At 48.3% G+C, this 18277-nt stretch overlaps 1 protein-coding gene across 4 annotated transcripts in view; it reads left to right on the top strand.

Annotated features, from left to right (window-relative positions):
• The window catches only part of msrab (methionine sulfoxide reductase Ab), a 32734-nt gene that overhangs the window by 8009 nt on the left and 6448 nt on the right, over positions 1-18277 (top strand). For all 4 annotated transcript variants that reach the window (XM_086154534.1, XM_086154543.1, XM_086154561.1 and 1 more), the window contains 4 exons: positions 672-740; positions 828-947; positions 4516-4620; positions 13730-13836. In XM_086154534.1, the coding sequence (XP_086010660.1) occupies positions 672-740; positions 828-947; positions 4516-4620; positions 13730-13836 (401 nt within the window). The remainder of the gene's footprint in view (positions 1-671; positions 741-827; positions 948-4515; positions 4621-13729; positions 13837-18277) is intronic.

The raw sequence follows: 18277 nt of genomic DNA, 5'->3' as shown, positions 1-18277 counted from the left end.
ATTATCGGTGTGTGCCTAAGCTCATAGTGTACCCTGTGGCCCGTTTATCTGCAGACTAATATTAGTGGTTGCAGTACAAACCAGCCTTGCTTAGTAGAGATTTGTGCGCTAAGTCACCTCAGTCTTCTTAAACCCTAATCCTCCTCACTTATCTGTGGACAACACAGACACACATGCACACCTATATACACAGCTAGACACTCTGGCTTCCTGTTTAACGTGTTAATTCCATGCAGCACAGTTGTCAGTAGCCCCCCTTCATCCCCTTACCCAACACTATGTTTTCTTTTTGTTGTTGTTTTTACATTCTGTGTTATTCATGATGTGGGGAAGATTCTCCACTTCATAGTGGTTGGCTCTGCACACACCCGGCGTGATAGGTTTAGCACAGTACGTCAAAGAAATCACATAATTAACTGTGTTTTCTATTTGTTGGTATTTAAGGCAAGACCGGGCGGGTAGAACGCTGATCAAAGGGGTGTAATATCATACATGTCTCTCTGCACAGAGACAACTGAAGTTGATCTGCCCCCCCTGTTTGACCCGTAATGAAATGATGACTTACAAGGCTCGGTCGAAGCCTCCGTCGGGTCTCTTCAAAGTATAATTGCTAATGCCAAAGTACATTGTTCGGAAAAGGTTTCTCCTCCACGTGCTGTTTCCTCTCTCAGACAGGCACGCAGTCACTGGGAATCCGACTATTGAGCCTTTCCCGGAAGGCATGGAGACCATCATGTTTGGTACAATCATGTCTTCAATTTCAAAATGAAGCAAAATGGAATTCATCGCGCTGTATTAACAGACAATTGATGTTTGCCGATCTGCAGGTATGGGATGTTTCTGGGGAGCCGAGAGGCTTTTCTGGAGGCTTTCAGGAGTCTTCTCTACGCAGGCGGGCTACGCTGGGGGCTTTACACCTAACCCGACATACGAAGAGGTCTGCTCAGGTAATGCACGTTTCCCGTGTGTGTGTGTGTGTGTGTGTGTGTGTGTGTGTGTGCGTGTGTGTGCGTGTGCACTTACTAGGTCATTTTGATGTTTGCACACCTTCTGTATTTTCATTCATATTGACCAATCACACTCAATTCCCTTTGAGCAGTTGAAGTTGGCAGGACACTCCGCTTTGAGATCAGTCAGGGTTCAAAGACCAGAATATGCAAAGGAAAAAAGAAACCATCTGATAGCATGTTTTAAGTAGAGCTCTCCCATCCTCTCTCAGCCTTCCTTCATCTGCAGTCAACTTCTCCGAATGCGCTGCTCCAGATGGGCTGCCCCCCCATCCCCACCCACCCATGACCTACTTGTAAGGATTGGGCTCTGTGCTGTGCTGTACTGCAGCGTTTTTCAGCAGAGGTTACTGTGTATAATGTGCCATAAATGGGATTCATTCCCTGAGACTATCATTTGGCAAACAGTTCGCTGGAGAAACCAGTCCTAAATTCACTACATTTGATTTCAAAGTGTTTGGAAATCTTTGGCTACCTGTCCACATCTCTGGATTGGTTCCTTTCAATTTTCCCCATCAAAAGACTCTTAATAGATTCATGTAGGGCGTTGATGTATAATTCAAATGAAGACGCACAGTTATGTTTCAGTCCTGTGTGCGCGCACAGCTCTCGATTTTCAGCCAGCACATCGTTGCTGAAATGCGGAAAGTCGAGGTGCACGCAAGACATGGGGGGGGGGGGGGGGGGGGGGGGGGGGGGGGGGGGGGGGGGGGGGGGGGGGGGGCGTGAAACTTATGACCGGCAGGTATTCTGAGCACAGCCTTTCAAAGGAGTGTATGTTTCTTCTGCCGTCAACGCCGAGATGAAAACTATGAAAGAAAACAGCAGCGGAGAAGGACGGACGAGGAGAAAACAAAGATGGAGAACCGTGGCGAGCGAGGGAACGAGTCAAATAAACTTTCGGTGGGAAAGAAAATTTGAGAGGGACAGAGCGATGAGGAACAATGCTCACCTGTCCACTGGCTGAGGGGGAGTGTAGGTGTTGCTTCAGTGCCCATGACGGAGCAGAACACTGTGATGGCATTAGACCGAGGAGCTGTCAACACAGCCAGTGCAGAACAGTCAGAGAGACAGACGGATAGATAGACGGAATGAAGGGGTTGATGGAACTGTCAGCGAAGCCAGGAGAGGGTGGAAGGACGGGCAGTTTCGTGGATCGGTGACAAAGGAGAGGTTAGGTATAGTTATATTGATCCTGAGAGGACGCCCGTCTCAGAAATGAACATTATCTCATCAATAAGCATTTTCAATCCGGACCCATTCTATCTAATTTATGTCGGTTTTGCTTAAAATATCAGATTAGCTGTGAAAAAAAAAACAAAACTGAGCCCAATGTGGGCCAATGCACATTGTGTCCACGTGAGCCCCAGCCGGTCTCATCAGCTGTACGCTGGTCTCTAACTGAACCGAGGAACTGTGCCCGAGGTAAGACCAGTGCTGTGAACATCTGGAGAGCCTCTTCCTCTACAGCCCAAAGATCCGACAAAGGCTCCTGCTGGATGTAGGAGCCTTTGCGTCCTCCTGTTAAAGACACGATTAGTGGTCGTCTTATTAATAATAACTTGAAACCTTCAGTCTGCACACCCTGGAGCTCGGACAGAAGAAGTTATGGAGAGCGGGACACGGGTGTTTGTGAAACTGGATACGTCAGCATATTCTACAGCATCACACTGCAGCGGCCCTGACAGCGCTGTCTGCACTTATAAATGGCGCCATTTATTACAAAATACTAACATTTTAGAAATGGCAAAGAGGCAGTCATTAGGTTCGGGATCTCACAGGTTGCTTGACACAGTGAGGGAAAGCATTTGTGCAAACAGCAGAGCTTGAAGCGAACATTTGGCCCCTTGGCGATGCCCGCTATTGGAGATGGGTCTGCAAGCCCTGACGGACAGGACCGCGGCAGAGAGGAATCCTAGGAAGACAACAGTGGACTCTTAAAACCAACATCTCTGCTGTCAGCCTGATCTTCCAACACCAAGTTTATGTTCAGGCAAACTCCCTCCCACCTCTGTGACCATTTCACTCACTGGTTTCAGTCCTGTTTTAAGACCAGCGATGCGGTACGATTCAGAGACAGAGGCACTGAGGACAGGAAGCAGAGCTGGAGGATGGATAGGACCAGGAATCAGGAGTCCGACGATTTAGATGTTCTGGAGAGTGAGAAGGGTTTGGACATGGACAGAGGAGGGATGGGGAAGATTTTGGTAGAAGGAATGCCGAGGTTGGAACTGCCAGACAGAGAAGGTTTACAAATGGAGGGAAAGAGGACTTGAAGTTAGTTGATGTGAGAGAAGAAGATGCAGATAATGGGTTTGGATGGAGGGAGGTGAGAGGCTGCGGCGACCCATGAAGACGATGCTTTCCCTGGAATGTGTCCTTTTAGAATATGTCAAAGAATGAATGTTGCTATTCACCATTCTGCAACAAGGCCCACACTCCTCCAACTACTGAGTGTGAATACTTTTCATTTTTACAGTTACGTGCTCTTCCTGATTTCCTCCCTGAAGTAATCAGCTCAGTTGTGTGGTCTCATGGATGCTTACTCAGATAAATGGATAGATAGAGCCTTTATTTGGGGCAGAAATTCTCCTCTTGGCAGGCTCAAATAAAACACAATTCACCAACCATAACAGAAAACCAAATTTAGGAAAGCTTTACAAACCCCCAGCGGCAAACAGTTCCTGCTCAGGCTGCGAAAGGTAATCACCTGCAGACCTGCCAGGATTTCCTGACTTTCTGTGACCATTCCGGCATTGGCCGGCGCAGACGGGCGTCCTCAATGTCACCTTCTTCCCTCTCCTCCTGACATCTCATGCCATCATCCCAGGATCGCCTTCTCCTTCCGCTCGCATGACAGACGGGCGCAATGTTTTTGCACATTTCAGCTCTGAATAGACTTCAACCAGTTGGACAAAGACCATCTGACACCCGGTCTGGTCCTAGAGGACTTTTTATAGTTCTGCGATTTGTTTTTTGGGTTATTTAAGATCAGGTCTCTGGTGCGTGTGTGAATCGAGCCCCCAAACGACTTCCGTATCCGTATTTATTGCCGGCCTGTACCTGCGGTGAAATGTGTTAGTGTACTCTCTCCGCTGTAAATGTGTCTGAGCAGATGCACCTTCACGAGGCCCCATCGTAGCCCTCAGCTTGAGAATGCCTGGGGGCGGTTTGTTGAAGCTTTGTGGTCCTGGCAGCTGCAGACAGGAGCGACTGTCTGTGTGCCTTTGGTAGCTCCAACCTCCACTATTTCATCTTGCTCTGGCTGCGGTTGACTTTTTCTCCCATTGTGCCCAAAGCAATAACACTGCTCTCTTTGGACCCGATGGCTACACATGTGCTCACTGACAGGACTCGTGCAGGAACATTCCTTCGGGGTTTCGTCCAAAAAGACGACGCTCCCGATTAGCTTCTGGGAGCCGAGGCCACAATGGTGACAGCGGGTCGGTCAGTCATCAGAAGAATAACGCTATTCATGCAGGTGTGCGTGTGTGTGTGTTTCCTTCAGGTCTGACAGGACATGCCGAGGTAGTGAGGGTGGTATTCTCCCCGAAATACATCAGCCTCCAGGAGCTGCTGAAGCGCTTCTGGGAGAGTCACAACCCCACGCAAGGTAACAACTTTCACGTGGACACGCTCTCTACCACACACACACACACACACACACACACACACAAAGCCAAAAAGTCGCCCCCAAAAATAAGACCCATCCCGAAGGGCAGCGGGTGTATTGGAGCAGAAGGATGATGCTCAGACGTGTGCATACGTGTGCGTTGGGGGGAGGTCTCATGGGTGTAAGTCAATGCCAGACAGTGTTAATGTGTCTGAGATCCAGCCATCCATGGAGAGAGACACCAGTGTACCGCACGTTCCAGCCCAAACTGCGAAGGCCTCACTCCACGTTGGCGAATTTGCATGTCTTCCCGACGTAAACCGGTCTCGTGTCGTCTTCCTCACATCCGGCCTTCTGACTGCTGAAAATCGATATCTGGGTAGAAAAAAACAGATTTTGTTATTTTGGCACTTAGTGCATTTTAAGTCCGTGTCAAATCCCTCAAGGAAAAATGCTGAATTGATTTTTGACTTTGCCAAGAATTTTTTAAAAAGTTTTCAAAAGTTATCTAGAAGTTGTTTTTTTTTTTTACTTGCAGAAACCAGACTCCAAACAGTCCATACTCTTCCCCTGCCTTTGTGAATGCATTCGCGCGTCCTCACGTCTTTCCTGTGTGATGACATGCGTGTTCCCCCACCCCCATCCATGGCAAAAACCCCTCAACTCCCCATCTCTATCTCCTGGTACCTCCTGCTTTCTCCGCTCACCGCAAGAGGTGATGTAAGAACATTAATGCACCGGGAGGACACAGGAAAGGAAGAAAGTGTTGGCATGTATGTGGAGATGTGGTACTGAACAGGGTGAGAGAGAGAGAGCGAGAGCCACTCTGCTCACTCACATGGAATATGGGCAGGCGTATGACATCTTAGAGAAGTGGATCAAAGATTCATGGGCCCTGTCGTCAGTCATAAAAACAGCATTAACACATGCACACACACACACACACACACACACACACACACACGGCATGCACAGAGTGACGTCGGAAACATTAATTCCGTCATATCTTTTGTATTTGTGAAAGCTGCTCTAACATTCACCGTGTGACCTAAATACACTCAATGTCAGCCATGTTTTTGGCATCTTCCGCTCGCCGCACACATAACCTGATGGGCACAGGTGCAAACCTGAGCGCTTCCACGTCGGCCAAATCCACACCGGGGTGGGATTTTCTCATGAAGCTACCTCGAAGTGAAGGAGCGACATCGCCCAAATTGGGAGATATTCCTCCGGCGCTCACCGGAGCCCAGGGCAGGGAGACGTCTTACTGTGGGCAAAGGCGCGGGCAGAGAGGAGCCGACACGCCGCGGGGCAAAGGCAGCCAGGCCAGAAGAGTAGTCATGCATTTCCCCTGACTCACAGCCTCGTCTCCTCTCATGTTTTATTTATGGCATGCAGCTTATTGTCAATGCGCTGTGTGGAGTTGTCGCTGTTTTATTTTTATTTTTTTTGGGGGGTCCCAGTTTAGAACAGGTGACATGTTCTAAACTAGGCATAAACTTGCATGTGCATTTTACACTTGGAGCATTTCTCCCTGCGCGTGACTTAAATATGAATCCCTGCCTCCTCGCTCTTCACCAATTCTTGGTTCACGTGCAGCAGAAATTCCTCTGATTTGACAAATGTGGCGTGATGTGGCCCGCTGGCTGTGCCTTCACGCGTGCTTAAGCTCCATTTTTTAATTTTTTTTCTGTCCACCTTAGAGATTGGCTTAATAGAGAATAGAGACATTAGTGAAGTTTGCACCTTTCCTTTCCACCGAGATCATCGCGCTCAGACACGCAGACACACCAAGGAACATCACATATTCTGTTTCCGTCTGTCACAAATCAAGAGCCATCCTGACTAATAAACCCAGGATGTTGATGGACGTGTGGAGCTGTCAAATGGATACACACTCAGTTGCATACAGTCTTTTTAATGTGGGTATGCATGTATCTCCATGGGTTGTGTGTGAGTGTGTGTGTGTGTGTGTGTGTTGAGATCTGTGCCTCACTGCTTTGCCTCAGTTCAAAAGGGTTTAGTCCCGACAACGTGATGTCGGGCTGCGTCAGCTCCACCAATCCGGGCCTGGATAGCAACATTAACAGCCAATCAGAAACTCCCAGCAGCCTTTGCTGTGTGTCCTCTTTCCATATTCAGCAACGCTAGTCTCAATCTCCTGGCTTCCCTGGGATGTTGCATAAAGACCCCCCATTCAACGCAGTCTCATATTATAAGATTCTTATGTCTGCGTAATGACAACTCTACGGTAGCATGTCACACACTCGTGCACGGAAATGCTGAAGCAGTCAAAGTGTCTGCCGCGTGTCAAAGTACGACGCCGGTTATCTGCCGCCGTCGAGTTCATGCGTACGATTCGACGCGTCACACGTGAAAACGTCTTGCCGTTCGCGCGTGTGTTGCAGGTCCCGTTCACATTCTTGTAGAATAATACTCCTGATGGGTTTCTTCCTTCCATCCGCCCGCTTGTACACAGCGATTTGATGACACAAACCCAGGATATTGCAAATGACAGCTTTGCGGGCTGTTCCTCACCTTGCAGGCACCCTCATCTCAGCATTCTGCTTAACCTCCAACTAATAATCTCTTTCTGTTCCTTCTGCTTTCTTCCACCCATCTAAACATCAAGTCTCTTTCAAATTTCATGTTTTTAATATTTCGCCGCCGGTTCTTTATTTCCTCAGCCATTTCCCACATTCTTTTCTCAGTCCTCAGTCATCCGCTGTGTCATCCGCTCCCTCCTCCCCCATTGCTCCATCACCATTGTGCCCACCTCACCTGCACCTCCAGCCCTGTCCTCTTTGCAGCGAGCTGAGCGGATGGGCAAGTGCGTGAACAAACGGCCCGGAGCCCGTCAGCACATCCGCAGAGCGGCGCAGTGAGTCAACCGTTCCCCGAGGCCATCCGCTCATCACACAAACACTCTCACATCCACTCGCTCCTCTTTTATCTCTTAGTCACTCTCTCCTCCCTGCTCCTCATCCTCCCTTCCCCCTCATCCCCGCTCTTCCATCGCCTCCTCCCCCGCCGCTGCTGTTCATCTTAACAATCAAGGCTTTTCTTTGTTTCCCCGTCTTTCTTCCTCTCCCTTCCCCTTCCCTCGTTCTCTCTATTTTGGAGGCCATACACTATTTATGGTATGAGTTGTGGATGCTGCGTCAGTAAACAGGATTCACAGGGAAACGCCAATAGCCACCAATCAGGGATGCACAACTAGGACGTGCTAAAAAGCCTGTACTCGGATCACATCTGCACTTATGAGAGGCTCGTAAACACGTCTCAGCTGCGAGCCATTGGCTCCAAAGGGTTTGAAAAGTAGGGAATGCAAAATAGATTTGCATCAGTTTGGACGTAAAGAACCCCAGAATCAAGCACCGCCTCATGCATGCCACGTCATGCTGCCGGCGGTTATTTTCAGACAGCTGAAATTAGAATGATAATTCCGCTGTACATGTGTTTTCACCCCAGCTGGCCGCGACACACGCCAATTCCCTCTTGGGGCTCCCCCCGTGTCACCTCGTGTCACCCCATCCCTCAATTTAGGGGGTATCCTGCCATCTAAGGCCAAACCTCACGGGAGATGACCTTGACCCCTAACCTGTGACCTCCGCCACCCCCACACGTGGAAGCCCTCTCCTCTGGTTGGCTGAGAGTGCCGCACTCATTACCGAGTGTCAGTTATTACGCCCGCACGCGCGCTGACGGACGTAATTTATGGAGATTGCGTGGCACGTGTGTGTGTGTGTGCGGCACGGGGGGGGAGGATTTTCTGCGCGTCCATTCAATTGCATTAAATGTTGAAAATATATGGTTTTTCAAATTAAAGCAAACGCGTTTATTAGACTACTTTAAGATATAGACTAGGCTCTTTGAAATGCTTCGCACTGAATGAGCAATGATTGAAGTAGACTTAGTGCAACGAAGAGGAGCCAGATTTCAGCGGTTAACCCCGTTATAAGTCATGCGGTGGAATACTGAATCGGGTTGTACACAATCTACCAGCTCACACTGACCATTTAAAAGCTCTCCTTTCAATAAAAACTGAACATCAGTATTATTAAAGGAGGCTCTGCGCCTGATTGATGGTACCAATAGATGGACATTTCAGCAAAGTTAATGGATGGCACGGGGAAAATAAAGCAAAAATGTTTTCGAACCCACATTAATACATCACGCTGACCGAAACGACAGCCAAAACTATGAAGAAATTTAGCTGAGGAAAGTTGAAAACCCGGTGTGAAAGGTGTTTGCTCTGAAATATCACCTGACTGCTGCTTAACGGCTAAGGAAGAATTAGAAAACGTAGAGTTTATGGTGAATTAATGCGAAATATTGATTGTGGGCCTGTAAACGTCAAAGATCATCCAACAGGGAAATTGCACAAAACTGTTTTTACAGGAGATTTTACAACCGCCTTTGGAGCGATAGAAAACAATTATGCTCCGAAAGATACGAGCGAATATAGTATGGTTGTGTTTACGCTACATCACAGATCCCTCTAAAGAATTGAACCCAAGTGCGAGCCAGAGGGGGAAGAGCTCTGTCTGCCCGTTAGGCTCGGAACCAGACGAGAATCAACGGCATGGCCGCCCGAGTCCCGGCGCTCCGACAGCATTCCCGGTTCCGTGAAGTGATCGAGTGTGAGGGCGAAGCTACGGGAGAAAGGAGAACACCTCATGGGGGAGAGGGAGAGAGAAAAGATTTTTAATAATAGATGACCGTAGTCATGGCTGTAATCTTCACGGCGTCCACGGCGCTCACATCCACGTTGCTGTGTCAACAGCCTCCTGCTGTAGGTTTGCCCGTGCACTACCTGTCCTCTCCATCTGACAGCGGGTGCAGCGGCTCATGCTTTTTTTTTTTTTTTTTTTTTTTTTTGCTCTGTATGCTTGCAAATGTCACACACTCCCTCCGCTCGAACATGGAACGTGCATGCACTCATGTGTTTGCACGTGCGAGCGGATATTCGTGCGTGTCCTCCGGGGATGCTCGCACCATCCCGACTCGGAGCTCTGCCTCTGTCTCCAGCGCATCAGGAGCAGCTTACATAAGACCAGGGCAAAAATAGCAGCTGAGAGAGGAGAGGAGAAGAGGGCTCTGTTGGCACGCACACGGTCGTAGTGGGACCGCAGGGCACGGCACAGTCTACTATCACAAACACACACACACACACACACACACGCACGCACGCATACACAAGGACTGCCGCTATCAGCCATTACACCATTATTTAATTTGTTGTGTGCATTTTGACAACACGGTCGACGCGGTGATCGGTGGCCTCTCAGTGCCCGCAATTCTCATGGGCAGGGTTATACCTGGGAGTTAAAAAAAGAAAAATATGCAATGATGGCAAACATGACTGCAGGTGAATGAAGAGGGAAGAATTCTCAACCGAAAAGAAGAGAAATGTCACTTATCGTTTCTGAAGTTGATAGGAATTACAATAACCGGACAAATCTTGGGGTTATTATATCGTCCCTTTAACTGCTGGTTGTTTGCGCTCAAGCGCCGCGGTTAGCGCTTCCGCCTCCCAGCAAGAAGGTCACCGGTTTGATTCCTCTCCGTGTGGAGTCTCTATGCTCTGCCTGTGTTTGCGTGGGGTTTCTCCGCATTCTACGTATTTCTCCCACCCTCTGAACACATGCAGGAGGTTCACTGGAGACTCTGAATTGTCCATACGTGTGGATGAGAGGGTGAATGGCTTTAGGCCTCTATATGACATGGGAAAGAGAGGGTGAATGATTTTGCCTTTTGCCCATTGGCAGCTAGGATATGCTCCAATCCCCTCCAACCCTGAATGTGGGATAAGTGATACAGATAATGAATGAATGTTTGCACTCCTTTGTGTTCCAAATGCATAAAGTAAAACGTTACACTTGAACATCTCCCTCCCCTCCACCTTGCCTGTTTCCCGCTGCAGCCGGCATGCCTTTTGCTTTTTAGTCCGTGCATCTTTTTATGTTTTCTGTTTTGTTCTGTATTTTCGCCTTTGACCGAAGCCCACCCCATAAAGTGAAACCGAGACGCGACCACAGAGGGAACGTCAAACTCATTGGAAGGAGGGAAGGTGGAGTTGGAAGTCAGGGGAATAGTTGTCTTCTTTCGGCTTTGACCGACAGCAATAAGCCAAACGGGGGTGGTTGTTTTTTTTTTTCCCCAGGCACTAGATTCAGTTGCAGAAAATCTCGGTGGGTTTTGAAGCTATGCGCGTCCGTTGTAGCCTCCATCTTTGTGCCCGAATGTCGGTTGGAAGGAGGTCAGACTCCCTGGGAGAGCGGCGGCGTTCCTCCCATTCACTCTGATTCTGGCCTCCATTTGTCTCTCAAGTACGGAGGGGTTACTTTATTTCTTTTCTTTATTTATTTATTTATTCGACAAGGGGCGGGTTAATTAACATTTTTGCATTTGCGGGTGCAGGTCAGTGACCCCGGGAGGTTGTGTGTGTTTGTGTGCGTGTGTGTGTGTGCGTGTGCATCGAGTAGGCACACGCGTGTGTGTGTGTGACCCCCGTAGCCCCTCCCCTTCTGTCCACCCCCCATTACCCTCTGCTTTCAGAAGCAAGTCTCATGCATAATGCAGAGAGAACAGGGAGGCTCTCATTAATAATTACTGCTGCCTTTGATGGATGGAGAAAATAACGAAGGGGGCTGTTAAAAATGGAGAGAGAGGATTGGGGGGGAGAGGGAAAGAGAGAAAGAGAGAGAGAGAGGAGAACCAGAGTTTTTTGGGGGGGTTGTATTTATCGCCGTTGTAGTTCTTTGAGGACTCAATTCTTCAGGGAATGGATCTGGAGTTAGAATAATCAAAAGCTAGGCCGATGCTTTGGGTGGTTTTAATATTTTGATTAGGGACTAACTCCACTTCTGATGGTGGAGGGATCTCTGAAGATGGGATGAATCTTAATGGCTGCTTCCAACAATTACTGCTCAAGGGTGTACGCCTCTTGACTTTTCTCTTTGTGATGAAACATTTTTTGCTGTCTTTCTTTTTTGTGCGTGAAGGATATTGAATATTAACCTATATGGTGTAATTTTTTTTTTTTTTTTTTTGCATTAAAACAGATTTTTGAACAGCAGAACGCCATTAGGTTTGAAGTTGTTGTAATTAGCAAAATTACATGCACGTGTCGTGTGTTTAAAAGTGTGTTTGTGCTGAAACCTCTGGGTTTTTTGCAGGGAAGGTCAGAGGGAACTGCCAAGCTACAAGACCTCTGCAGCCTGGCCAATCAGATTAAAGGCTCTGGCGACAGCCAATGGCTGAGCGGCTCAGTGGCCTTTTTATGGCGGTTCACCATTAGCCTTGTCACTGAACAACAGTGCTGGGGGCAAGATGGCTGACATCCAGCACTACAGGGACGGATGTTGGGGATGGAAGCACAAACAAAGGGGTTACAAATTGGACAGCGGGCCGAGCAGCGGACGCACACCGGAGAAAGGAAGGCGGAAGTTTGATTCAGTTGTAAAATTTTGAAGCGATCTGTTTTTGCCGTTCACTGCTTTTTTCCAAAATGAGTGATCTCGACAAAAATCTGTGGGATTGCCTTTAAACATATTTCCCAGGGGGTGATTGAAACCGTCTCCTCGGTTGCACAGAGGTCCGTAGAACCCCAGACAACCCGAAGCTGGGCTATGACTTCTTAACGCCGCAGCCCTGCAGCGTCCGATGAAAGGAGCAAGAGAACCGTGGCCTGAATCCAGGGGCAAAGCAAAACAACAACAAGCTCCGAGCCCGCAATTGTCATGTGGCGTTTACAGGAAGTGGACCGCAGCGCATTCGTGAAGTGCGGAGTCTCTACGAGGCCCTGCATCTGGTTGAAAGTGTGTGCGTCGTTCCTCAACTGAAAGACCATGTCTATTGTTTCCTCGGCAAACCATCTATGGCCGCGACATCATCACCCGCAACGGGGTGTCTGATATATTCTAGAGACCTCTTCTAAAGTCACATTACAAACTCCCAACGCGGTCCCTCAGCTGGACGCCCAGATGGGGATGTGCCCAGGTGTTCAACAGGCAGGGCGGTGGCTGCTTTGAAGGCCAAATTCATATCCAATTCAGCTGGTTTGGACTCCTGCCTCCAGCCTGTCCTGGTAATGCCAGGATAACCTTGGTTTCACTATTTACCAAACCTTATTTCTTGCCGTTTTCCTTGTGATCAATGCTCGAACAGAACTTTTTAATTCCTTAGGGACTCTTATTCCCGTTAAGACCGGGTTGGTATTTCTACTGCTTGAATTGAAATTATTTTTCTTTTTGGGCAATATGATGCCGTTTTGGTCGAAAATAACGGTGGTTCCTGGCTTGTTTTGCCAAGCAAATCCGGGACTACGATGGGAAAATGTATTCAGAAAGGCGGGGAATACATAGCCGCCGCCAAACACATCATGCAAGTGTTGCATAATAAAAAATAAACAAAAAAAAACATTGCATACATAGAAGTTCAGAGCTCACGCGGGAGAACGGTCCGAATCCCTATCTGCGATTGCTGACCAGCTGGTCGTCCAAATGAAGAAACAGCGGAAGGTTCTGGAGGGAAAACAGTTTCTTTTCCCCCAACAAGTCAAACCAGCGTTTGCAGGTTTTGCTCCAGGCTGTTGGGTGAAGCCAAATATCAAAGAAGGGTTTTGAAGGACCGATAAAAGAAAGTATGTAATTGAGTGGTAAAACGGAGAAACAAAGGTTGAGTGGGAGATGAAGTGAAGGGAGGCCTACCAAGGGTGAACACATGGATGTCAAAGCCGCTCACGATTGCATCTTCGGAGAAGCATACAAGTGACGGCAGCTGTTTGGCCTCCTAATGAAGGTACACTGGTCCTCCAAACACCCTGATGTAAAGCTGATGAAAATTCTGACAGTCCCGCATAGATGACAAAGAATAGCAAAAAGCACCCACCTACATGAGACCATCTAACTCCATGCCGCTCCACACGGCTCCCCTAATAAGAGTCCTCAATCTGGCGCGATGTGTGAATTGAAGATGTCAGATGACGACATAATCGTGAAAATCTTCTAAATGGATATGGAGTTCTATTAGAGGAAAGGGTGAGACTCATTTGTGTGTGTGTGTGTGTGTTTGTGTGTGTGTGTGTGTGTGTTTATATCCGAAGGAATGAGGCAGCAGAACGACTGTGGCACTCAGTATCGTTCGGCCATTTACACATCCAGCCCCGCTCAACAGGCACTTGCGTTGAACAGCAAACTGATCTACCAGCAGGTAAAACACACACACACACACACTCACACACATATTAAGGGGAGACAGGTTATTAAGTTGTTTAAAAATGTGATCACTGGTTGTTGGAAAAGTAGAGAAAACATTTTGAATTTTGTCTCTGCGGGGGGAATGCATGTGGGAACTCTTGTGATCTTAGTTTACATTCACTTTTCTAAAAGGGATGAAGAGGCTGTGGCACGCACGCCACTTTTGTCAGATGGGAAGTCTTGTGAAATTAAGTTTTCATCCCTGACGTTCGGTTGTGGGCCGGGAGAATTTTATTTTCAACAAAAACAACCTTTTCCAGCCGTTGGGCAGTTTTAAACTGCATGGTGGAGACGTCACATTTATTTCAATAACAATTGAAAACCTCTCTCTTGAGTGGTGACCTCTTTCAGAGTTGGACGCTGTTTAGTTAAGTAAAGCCACCTTTGTTTGGTTGATCCCATCTACATTTTCGCCCTCTCTCTCTCTCCGCAGCGCTCGCTCTGAGAGAGCAGAGGCGGGTGGGCGAGGTCATTTCTAAATATTCTTTTTCAACGGCGCACACGTCTCCCTTTTGTTCCATCCATCAGGGCCTCCATCGCTCCACCTATCCGTTGGTCCTTCATCAATTCGGTTTGTCTCTCCAAATAGCATTCACGGGTAGGCCGGCACGGGGCGGGAGGAAGCGCATTTCGATCGTCATGGTTACTTAGGGCGCCTGGGGTCAGCGGTGACTGGGTTGCCGGGTCGCCGTGACAACAACCTCCCAACCTTGGCCTTGGGCTGGGGTCAGGGGTGACAGGGGGAACGGCAGCTGGGACCAGGGTTGGAAGGGAGGAACCCAAAGGGAAGAAAATGGGGAGGTAATCAGATCAGAGGGGCAAGACTGACAGGCTATCAACCGATGGTGACCCCCGCCCTCCCGGACCTATCCACATAGAAAACGCCCAGGTTAATAAGCCAGGCCCCCTTTTGGCCCCGCATAAACTACAGGGAACACAGCTGTCGTTCCGTGTATTAGATGAACGGACCAAGGAACACACCGGTACATGTGGTAATCATCCATAACCAGAGAAATTTTACTATACGACTATCACGATATCACAAAAAAGATACTGCACCACCCCTTTATATGGATATTTAGCACTTCTGGCGGCGCTGAAGTTATCTGTGAAATGTGTGCATGAAGATGGCCTGTCTTTTCCTAGTCATCGGATTTCTTCGTGCATGTTCGATCCTATGTTTGTTTTTAAAACTGAGATATGATTGACATCAGTGTAATGTGGATATATGCCGCTTTAATGTCTCAGATTTTATGAACAGACTTGGATTTGACCGGTGCTGAAATACTGTTGAAAAATCATTTTCAGATCATTTGGTCGTCCTAAGAGGACGTGTCTGTGTCAGAGATGCAGTAATTCATGAATAAGGTTACTAAATTTACTAAATGGCAGCTATTTTGATAGTGGGCTAAAGGGTCGTTAGACGCATTCAGTCATCTTAAAGTTTTGCAAACACTTTATTACCCTCCTGTTGACAAAGAGAGATTCACGAACACCAGTGGGCCTTTTTTGCAGCCTTTATTTTTGGCATCTAATAGACCACTAAAAACAAATTAATTATAATAACAATGGACACAGTGATCCATAGTGAAATTGATTGGTCACAGCCCTCATCTGTCGCCGAGTGTTTTCAGCGCTGCTCCAGTAATGACCTTTTTGTTTGTGCGTGAACGTGCGATTAGTGAGGACATCTCAGAGTGCCGGTGTTTTCAGTAGATGTTTTTGGGGTGTGGGAGCTAAGCCGCGGCGTGCACAATCTCCGCCACCGATGTGGCAATATCGGAGCCATTCTACCTTGTGCGCCGTCATAGCAGACTCTCCAAAAACACACATTTACAAATATCTGCATTCCCCCCTCCGTCTCCCTGCCGACACTGCTGACGCCACCGATCTGTCATCCCCTCCGATGGCGCCCCGGCTCCATCCGAGGGCCACCGGGAGCTCCCGTCTTCTCAAAGAGCTGCTGACTCGCTCCCGACCAAAATGGCAGCTTCCCGCCCCTGAAATGGTTGCCTCGCTGCAATGACGGCGAGTCTCCCGAGCGCTTGGCTTGAAAAAAATGGCATCTTCGGTGCTCAAAGTGTACGTCCTTCTGTACACCTACCTACATTGCGTGCGCGTGCACACATGTGCGTGTTTGCATTTTATTTTAAGAGGCCAACACTCTCCGTCAAGACGAGCCGAGTGCGCGTTCTCTAAAGTGACAAAAGAGAGTGGGTGGAGGTGATCTAAGACATCCACAGATAAGACAGGCATCACAAAATCCACATTCCACCCCATTGCCAGCCCATGACTCACATGTACTCACGTGTACACACACACTCACTCACACACACACACACACAGACATACATTTGGCACATAGACTCGCAGCCCAATGAATAATTAACCCGTACGAAAAGTCTGTTCTGCAGGGCTTTCAGTTTCTTAACTTCTGCATTGGGGGGCTTGAGGATGGGGGGGCAGCAGAAAAGCTTGTTTAAGCGCGAGAGCAGAGAGGGAGGGGGGGGCGGAGAGGGAAGGGGGAGGAGGGAGAGAAGGGGGTTCTCTATAATGAAATTTGAAATTTGCAGAACATCAAAGGTTTCTGTAGCCAAGCCGCTGTGGCAGCAGAGCACAGAGGAGGAGTGCATCTATTTCTCTCTCTCTCTCTCTCTCTCTCTCCGTCTCCCCCATCTTTCTCTTCTCCTCTTCCTCCTCCTCTCTCCCAGTTTAAACATGTCTCCCCAGAGCAAGCGGCGGGGAGTAGAGGAGTTGATCAAGATGGTGGTATAAAGATGGGTAAGGGTTAGACAAAATAGTGGGTGCATTGTGATTTTCTCCGTGTGTGTGTGTGTGTGTGTGTGCGTGAGTGAGTGCACCCCCTCACACACGCTTGTGTGAACAATGGGTTTTTATCAAGCCAACTTGAATATTGTGTGTGCTCATGGACATAACGTGAGTCGGGCCTTAGAGGGTTGAGTGTGCCCTCTGATAAGGCATCCTAACTTAATAAGCTTGAGAGATGGAGGGGAGGGTGCCGAGGGTGGGCAGATGATGGCTGGGGAAAAAAGGGGGGGGGCAGAAGTCTGGAGGAGAGGCTCGGGGGTTGTTCTAACCGAGCATAGCATCAGCAGGTTTCCTTCCAGTCACACAAGGTCAGTTCTCTTATTCGGAGAGGGGGTCGAGTTTTCAAAAGTCAATTTTAAGCTTCCAACTCTTCTCACACTCCAGTTTCTCTCCACGTCCTTTTCTGTTTTTTTTTTTTTTTTTGGTTCTGTTTTGTTCCATTTCGTCTAAATATACCCCGACTCGACGCGAGTTACGACAGCAACGAATGAGAGGTTTCAGTTCGTGTGATAGCACCTGGGCAAAATCTCATCGGCTCTCATCTAGCGGGAAGTTTAAAAATCAGAAAACAAGAAACAATGGCTTGTTTTCATGCTTTTTTTTTTAGGGGGGGTGTAAATTATAGATATTTCCCGCTGCAGGAGGGGTTTGTGCCGCGCCGGCAGACTAAAGTGTGTGCATCATCTCCCCTCCAAAGTGCGTTGGCTTCCTCACTCACAAAATGTAGGAACACTCGCTGATGATTAGAGCCCAGCTAAAATGGATGCCTGACCCGCGCCGCCAGAGAGAGAGAGAGGGAGGGAGGGATGAACCGAGTCGAGCAGGAAAAAAAAAAAAAAAGCAAACTCTAACACATGAAATGCATCTTTCGGCTCACGCGCGCAAACAGACGCGCATGAATGTTTTAAGTTCATTTTGCCAAACTTCACAGGAATAAGCGATGCCGCATCCCCCTCTTTTCCACATCTCCGTCCATCCCTTCAGTGCCGTCTCTCCCTCCGTCCCCGGGGTCACCGAGGGGCAGGTGCCGACAGTTCGATAAGCGTCGCATCCGGCTTGTCCGCGGGTTTTTTCGGACAAAAAGTCAGTATTTTTTGGGGGGCCGTTTTGAGCCCTCTGGCTTCATTAATCTGCAAAATGTTGACTTTCTGAATTTTGAAGTTTAAAAGAAAAGGTTTAGGTAAAGCCTGCACACTTGAAATTTTTATGATACTGGAAATGTCAGATCTGGATACTGAATTATGAACTTGGTAAAATACGTTACAGCTATTAATTAAATCTGGGATTTAAACTGTAGAGGTCAACTGCTCTGGTGCAAGTGGCAGCAGCAGGGGATCTGCGGCCTCGTTCGCAAAAATCCGCGGCGTTTTCTACGAATAATCCGAAATCAGCCACGGATTCAGTCAAATCAGCAGCGGACCGAAGCGGGGGGAGGGGGAGCATTACATAAATCACCAAATTAAGGTCGTATCCGTTTTCAAATGTCTTCACTGTGAGTCATCTTGTGTCACAAACTCCGCGTCAGTGCGCGTCTCTTCCCCACCGCTCTGCCGCTGTAGGCCCTC

Source organism: Fistularia commersonii, chromosome 1 (assembly GCF_037954325.1).
Source record: "Fistularia commersonii isolate RoL2024-O1a breed Wild chromosome 1, RoL_Fcom_v1.0, whole genome shotgun sequence".
NCBI classification, from domain to species: domain Eukaryota; kingdom Metazoa; phylum Chordata; class Actinopteri; order Syngnathiformes; family Fistulariidae; genus Fistularia; species Fistularia commersonii.
The sequence above is the reverse complement of the archived record's forward strand: the minus strand, read 5'-3'. Positions and strand labels throughout refer to the sequence as shown.